Source organism: Punica granatum, chromosome 1 (assembly GCF_007655135.1).
Source record: "Punica granatum isolate Tunisia-2019 chromosome 1, ASM765513v2, whole genome shotgun sequence".
Taxonomy (NCBI): Eukaryota; Viridiplantae; Streptophyta; class Magnoliopsida; order Myrtales; family Lythraceae; genus Punica; species Punica granatum.
The window spans coordinates 48122039-48129128 of NC_045127.1; the positions used below are offsets into that span (position 1 = coordinate 48122039).

At 42.9% G+C, this 7090-nt stretch overlaps 1 protein-coding gene and 1 pseudogene across 1 annotated transcript; one reads left to right on the top strand and one right to left on the bottom strand.

The window, feature by feature from the left end:
• Positions 1 to 255: 255 nt before the first annotated feature.
• On the top strand, positions 256 to 4116 carry LOC116207056 (glyoxylate/hydroxypyruvate reductase HPR3-like). Its single transcript, XM_031539919.1, has 3 exons — positions 256 to 376; positions 2430 to 2872; positions 3368 to 4116. The coding sequence occupies exons 1-3, from the start codon at positions 256 to 258 to the stop codon at positions 3881 to 3883; spliced, it is 1080 nt and encodes a 359-aa protein (XP_031395779.1). The 3' UTR covers positions 3884 to 4116.
• A 391-nt stretch (positions 4117 to 4507) lies between these two features.
• On the bottom strand, positions 4508 to 6428 carry LOC116197721 (annotated as a pseudogene).
• Between the last annotated feature and the right edge of the window lie 662 nt (positions 6429 to 7090).

A 7090-nucleotide genomic window follows, 5' to 3' on the forward strand; every position in this document is an offset into this window, starting at 1 on the left:
ACGAGACTAAAATCAGATGATGGACTGCATTCTGCTGGCCCTGGCCCAGAAGTCCACTGGCCGGAGATGGATTCGACTAGAAATGAGAGCTCGTCCGAGAAATTTGCGGGGCAACAGATAATAAATATTATTTTTGATAATATTATATATTCGTTCCTAATTCGAAAATTTATGTTTTAATTTGCCTCTAACCCCCCGAACCAACGCAACCAACAGAGGTACCAGAGGAACCAGTAGAAGAGCTCTGAAATCTCGATGTCGGAGTCACCAGAGAAAAGCGAGAGGTTCAGTCCAGGGTTCATGCCGCCGGAGGAGAGGGACAAAGAGAGCTGGTTGGCAGAGGAAGAAGGAGGAGCGGGAGATGAGAGCGTGGACGGTGATTAGGGATTTGATCGGGAAGAAAAAGGCGACCTTGTGATTTTACAATTTTACCATTCAAAAAAATCATGCGAGGAGTACATGACTCATTTCGACTGAGGAAGCATCCAGCTTATTTTTCAAGCAGGTCGGATAGCAACGTGCTATCTTTTTTTATCTTTTTATTTTTTTCGTTATAAGAGAGATTTACGGACCTAGTAAAAGGAAAATACAATTATCTCAAAAATTTAAACTAAAGACATGCACGGCAACGAAGGTTTATGGGGCACAATTAACATAAGGGGTTCCTTGATTCGTCTGGCCTAAGATTTTGCCAACTTTTCCCCATATATTGCTCTGTTTGGAAGGAAAGATAATCTCGAGAATATAGGCAAATGGATTTTCCTTCGAAATAGAATCCCGATGGGCAAGGAATGGCTGTTTGGTTGGATCTAATTTTCGGATTTTTTCAGAAAATTCGAATATTATGACCTATTTTACGTCAAAATGACGTAAAGTAATTCACTATAATCACTTTCTTGGTTTAAAATTTTGGTTGGGAAAGTTTTTACTCTTAAAACACTTAATATTCTCATATTACGAATGTGGGTTTCACATTTTCTTATATGTATAAAAATAAATCATATATTATATTATCACTCATATTTCTCGTAATCTAATATATATCAAACACAATAATCTTACTTTTTGACCTTTAATTCATGTAAAATGATTTCATAGTTAAATTTTCATTGTAATCTTCACATTCTCCATAATCTAACAATTGACGAACTAAACGGCGCTTGAAAAACATATGTGCAATCATAAAAAAATTGCAAACTTTTCATAATGCCCTGTTGCCCTTCCCTTTTACCTGCCTAACAGTTTGATTTCAAGCTCTATATCTATGTGAGAGAACGGGCCAAAGAGAGTTTTGTAGATGATTGGGAGGAACAATTTGGGGCTGAAGACGACTCTCTCTCTCTCTTTTATGTGAGAGATGATGCGGATGGCTGCAAGATGACAGTAATTCAACTAATAATTAGTAGAAACGAATGGCTGTAATTCGGCTAAGGTGAAATCAAGCTCCCCCTTCGTTATCGGACATATTACGCAGAATGTACAGTTCTTAAAGAATGTTGTGATGATTTAACAATGACACTACTATAAAATTATAATCACATCAGCCTTTATCTACTCAGAAATCCAATATGCTTTCCAAACACAATAATCTTTGCATTTCCACCTATATTCCAAGTATTTTGATAAACAAGTCAATTTTTTCACCAATGTTGGCCTTCTTAGCAGTTTAACAATACTCGAATCAAACACCACTTAAATATAAATGCATACCAAATGAGATAATAGAACACCTCGGTGATTTCAGTTTAAGGCAATCTATGTTGTGATCGGATAAATTTCCTCGATAATCAATGCCATCGAGTATCGCACCAATAGCGCCTCTCTCGAATGCCGTTGAACATTTATGTCACGTGACGACTTGTTAGACCTCGAATTGACATTTTTGGGGTGGAAATCCCAGTTATTCGAAGCCAAAACTGCCTTTGGGACCGCAATGATTAACATCACAAACTCCCCTTCCAAATTCAAATCAAATGGATCCATCAAACGCAATAACCTGAAAGGATATTAACTATGGATTCACAAATTTTCACTTACAAATATTTTAATTGATTCTTACTCATTAAAAGTGAATGAATAATACTCATTGAATATTTTCTCGCAATAAAAACAACAACATCCCTTCGAATTTCCGTTTGGACTCAACTCCTAACCTATAAGATGAGTTCGTATTAAAATAAAAAATTCATTCAGTTACAAATGAGACTTATGAATCTAGTATAAAAAAATATAAATTCTAATAGCTAATAAAAAGGTACGGACAGTTACACCACGGGCCTAATAGTATCAAGCATGTAATATCTTAATATGAAGAAATAGCGTACGTCACTACACTACATCATCATTTATAAAAGTAAGATTAATAATAAAGGAAATTTCATTTTCCTCATCGTAGGGAGAAAAATGGACGGAAAGATAGAGAGCATGAGCTCCTCCAGGGACAAGGACTGCCCCCCACGACAAGCCCGTCGTCCTCCTCCACCGCCTTCAGTCCTTCAACCTCCCGTTCAAGGGCCGGTTGTCCGACCACTACACCATCCTTGATCCGTGGTCCTCGCCCGACCTGCCGGATTCCTTCCTCGCCTGCCACGGCCCCTCCGTACGCGCCCTCCTCTGCGTTGGCCCCAGCCCCCTCCCATCCTCCACCCTCCGCCTCCTCCCCTGCCTCGAGCTTGTCGTCGGCCATATCGACCTCCCCGAGTGCCGGCGCCGCGGCATCTCCGTTACGAACGCCGGGCCTGCGTTCTCCGAGGACGTTGCCGACTACGCTGTCGGGCTGCTGCTCGACGTTTTGAGGAGGGTCTCGGCAGGTGACCGCCACGTGCGGAGCAGGCAGTGGGCTAAGGAAGGAGCTTTCCCACTTGGTTCCAAGGTACGTGTCGGGTTATCCGGTCTTCCTCTGTTTTGGTGATTACGTTGCCAAACTATTTGTGTTTTACTGAGTAGCGTGATTAAAAATAACTTTGCTAGACATTCAAAACTACATGGACGTGCATAAATATAAATATCTAGCCATCGGGGTCAGCTCTATTACGATGTTAGCATGCTTCTGAATACGGTTTTTGGTCGGGCTTACACGCTAATGTTGAAGAGTTAGTTGCGGGGGCTGGACTCGATCTTCCTTAATTATGGTGTTACCGTGCTTCAACATGCGCAGAAAAGATCATTCATGTCCCCAGTGTTTTTGGTTTTGGTAGGACCGATGTCCCGTAATTATAACTGAGCAATATGATTTCGAGATTTGTTAGACCTTGTGGTTGAAATTGTATGGTCTTGTCCGTTAGCCGTCCTAAGAACTGCGACTTACTTGGAGTGATTAAATTGTTGATGTATTGATCATGCGCGCGACGTGTATGTAACATTGCAGTTAGGTGGGAAGCGTGTGGGGATCGTGGGATTGGGCAACATTGGGTCCCAAGTAGCGAAAAGACTGACGGCGTTCGGCTGTGAAATCGCCTACATCTCGAGGAAGGAAAAGCCGTCGGCTCCTTTCCCCTACTACTCCACCATCCTCGACCTTGCCGCTAACAGTGACATTCTCGTACTTTGCTGCGCTCTCACAGATGATACCCACCACATTATCAACAGAGACGTCATGACCGTGCTGGGAAAGCATGGGGTGATAATCAATGTAGGACGGGGCGCTCTCATCGACGAGAAGGAACTGGTCCAGTTCCTTGTGGGAGGAGATCTTCGCGGGGCAGGCCTGGATGTGTTCGAGGATGAACCAAATGTGCCGAAGGAGCTGTTCGATCTGGACAATGTTGTGCTGTCTCCACACGTTGCAGCTACCACCCCTGAATCCTTCCAGATGTTGGAAGACCTCGTCGTGTCAAACTTGAAGGCTTTCTTCACGAATAAACCTCTGTCCGCACTCGTCTAGTACAAGAATCCATTTATCCGTCGCTCTTCCAGCTGAGGCGAAATGTTTTCCGCCCTAAGATTAGATACAAGTCCCCTAAATAATGCTGGAGCATCGAGGCGGATGGCATTCCTTGTGTTGGTACATTCTTTTACAAAGCTAGTGTGGATGGATTACTGTCTTGTTGGTACTTGGAAGAAGATCCTCATGAAGCTCAAACCATGAATCATTAATGCAATCGAAGAATTCTCTAACCACCTGCAGCGCACGTTATCAAACGTCAGTCTGATGTAAGAAAGGAGTACCGTAAGGTGACTCAACCGTAACGAGATTAGTCGTAGCTCTCGCCCAGAATAAAAACAAGAAAGTATGGTTATATTTTCAAGCAGGATGCAGGCCTGCGTTAATTTGGAGTGGCTTATTCCATATAGGAACAAGTAGAGACTGCCACCATTGCCGGCAAAGCTTTAGGGGGCGTTTGGGAAATTGCCCGTAATGTGATTGCTAGTTATCACATTCGCTCAAGATAAATTCTCACCAATTAAATTACCAATTATCTTCATTACCACAATCAACATTACTAGAAACTTTATTATATTACACTTATTTGATTAGACCATCAAGGTGGAAATTCACGTTCTCTCCCTAGTGGTAATCTACATTACCATTCGAGCGGGAATGAATGTGCATGTGGGAAAGTGAATTGTCATAGTCCAACTAAATATAAAAATTCTTTAGATTCAGAGAATTTAAATTAACTTTCTTAAAAATTCACATAGATTTTCACGTATGAAATGCTTTCGTAGTTCAATGGACTCCGCCCGCCAGCACCCAATAAAGCCAATGGAAGAAAGAGGAACTGCGGTAATCCTCGTCCATTGCCGACCTTCCGCCACTTTTGTCCTCCCCCTCAAGGCCCGCTTGCAGGCCCACTTCCAGGCAGTCGACCCCCCATGATGCGGCAGAGGACAACCCACTCCTTCCTCGCCTACCAGCCGTTCCATCCATGGCATCCTCTCCAAGAGCTTCGCACCCCTCACTGCTGACACTCTCAAGCTCCTCCCTCCCTCGAGTTCGTCCACAGCCAGCATCAACCACGTTGACCTCTCCGGTTCTGCCGCTGCTAAGGCATCACCATCACCAATGGTAGTGCTGTCTTGGCCAAGGACGCGCACGACCATGCTCTGGCCTTGCTCATCGATGTCCTCCAGCAGATAACCGCTGCCGACCACTCTGTCCGTGGGTCGTGGCCGACGAAGGGTGAGTACCCTTCTAGATCCAAGGTCAGCTCATTCTTGGTTGAAGCTAGTCAAGGTAATCCTTCTGACCTAGGAAATGATGAAATGCTTTGAGCTCACAAATTTAGCTATGGAAAAAGAGTTTATTAGTAATTAGGTGCGTGCATGCGCATTACCCCAATATGCATTATTAAGAAAATGTTTAATTTTAAAAAGAAAAATTGTGAAGAATGACTAAGATGGATATGATCATACTTTATTACAGATGCTCGTCAATAAGGAAGAGTTGTCAACGTATGTGCAGAGGATGGAAATGCTGAACATGAGCAAGCGGAAAAAGATAAACAAGATATGCTTATTTAATGGGAACATGACACTAATGGTCCTAAAAGTTTGTCATTTTTTGACATTGAGTTCTAAAAGTTGAACTTCGGGAAATCAAGTCTCAAAACGTTTGAAAATGTGGCAGTGTTGGTCCTTTCCGTCACTTGCCGTCACCGAGCCGCCAAGATGGAGTTAACGCCATCAATTTCGTCCACGGGGCCGTTAGTTCGCTGATGTGGCACGTTTGACCCGACTGGAAAACCCAAAAGCTCGTGCAAAGACCGTCACGAATTTGTCCACTCGATTCAGCCAAATCCCATCACAAATCCTCTGCAAATTCTCATACACAGGCTCAAAAGCCAGAACCTGAACCCCATAACTGCCGCAGCGAAGCTAGCCATGCCCACATTGGCCCCTACATCCACAGCAAGCCCTTCCTTCCCTCCACCCTGCAATCTCTCCAAAACCTCTTGCATCGTCACCGAGATGTTGGGCTTCCTGAAGAGCTTACCTTCGAGCATCCTGACAGTGTTCTTGTGGGGCTTATCGGGCCATGTCCCGAAATCCGACAGCGAGTAGAGGAAGGGGTGCTTGAGGCCTTCGACAAGGTTGGCAATCACGAGGTGGGCTTGGGGTGATTTGTAGCAATCAAAAGGAGGGATCTCGCAGAGGGGGAAGCGGTTCTGGACCCTGAGGGCCGTCGAATCAGAGATGGGAGTAGGGGTTGATGGGCGAGAGAGGAGGAAAAAAAGTGTGAGGAGAAGAAAAGAGGTAAGTGCAGAGTATGAGGAGGGACCTCGCCGAGAAGAGTTTCGGCGATTTGTCTCTCTTCCACGCATTCACCATGAAAAATTTCGATTTTTTTTGCTTCTTCTCTGGGAAGAAGTGAAGATCTGTTTCTTTTTTTTTTTTTACCCGGGAATATTCAAATCGGATCTGCGGGGAGGGAGGGAGAGAGAGGAAGACATGAACGCAATGCGCAGAGGGGTTGAATTTAGCTTCGACTAGGGTTTTTCAGTCGAGGCAAACGTGTCACGTCTGCGAACTAATGGTCACGTGGACGAAACTGACGGCGTTAACTCCATGTTGGCGGCTCGGTGACGGCAAGTGACGGAAAGGACCAACGTTGTTACATTTTCAAACGTTTTAGGACTTGATTTTTCGAAATTAAACTTTTAGAACTCAATGTCAAAAAATTACAAACTTTTAGGACTACTAGTGTCATTTTTAAAAATCTTGATTTCTTGGTATTATACAAATAATTTGGACACTTGAATGAGTATATATTGAAACGAGCTAAAAAAAAGTTATAATTTATGTAATATAAGTGACAAAATCATTTAAATGAGGAGTTGGTGGTTGTTATTTTTAGGATAAATTGAACCGGTGGTCCAAAATGTTTTACAAATGTTTCATGATAGTCCAAAAAGTTTTTTTCGTTACATGATGGTACAAAATGTTTCAAAGTTGTTTTATGATGGTACAAACCGTCAACTCGAGCTGACGCCGTTAACATTTTGCTGACGTAGCGCGTCCTTTGTGTCACTTTTATCACGTGAAACCAATCATAGTGCGCAACGTCATTTAAGACAAAATAAAATTTTAAAAAGTCCAAAAAAATACAAAAAATAATTTAAAAAAACGAAAAAAAGAGTAAAAATTTTGA

Excerpts from the sequence above, each read along its gene's own strand:
- LOC116207056 (XM_031539919.1), top strand. The coding sequence starts at position 256 with ATGTCGGAGTCACCAGAGAAAAGCGAGAGGTTCAGTCCAGGGTTCATG. Across the intron at positions 377-2,429 it reads GGGAGATGAGAGCGTGGACG|CTCCTCCAGGGACAAGGACT; the intron begins GTGATTAGGGAT and ends AGAGAGCATGAG. Across the intron at positions 2,873-3,367 it reads CTTTCCCACTTGGTTCCAAG|TTAGGTGGGAAGCGTGTGGG; the intron begins GTACGTGTCGGG and ends GTAACATTGCAG.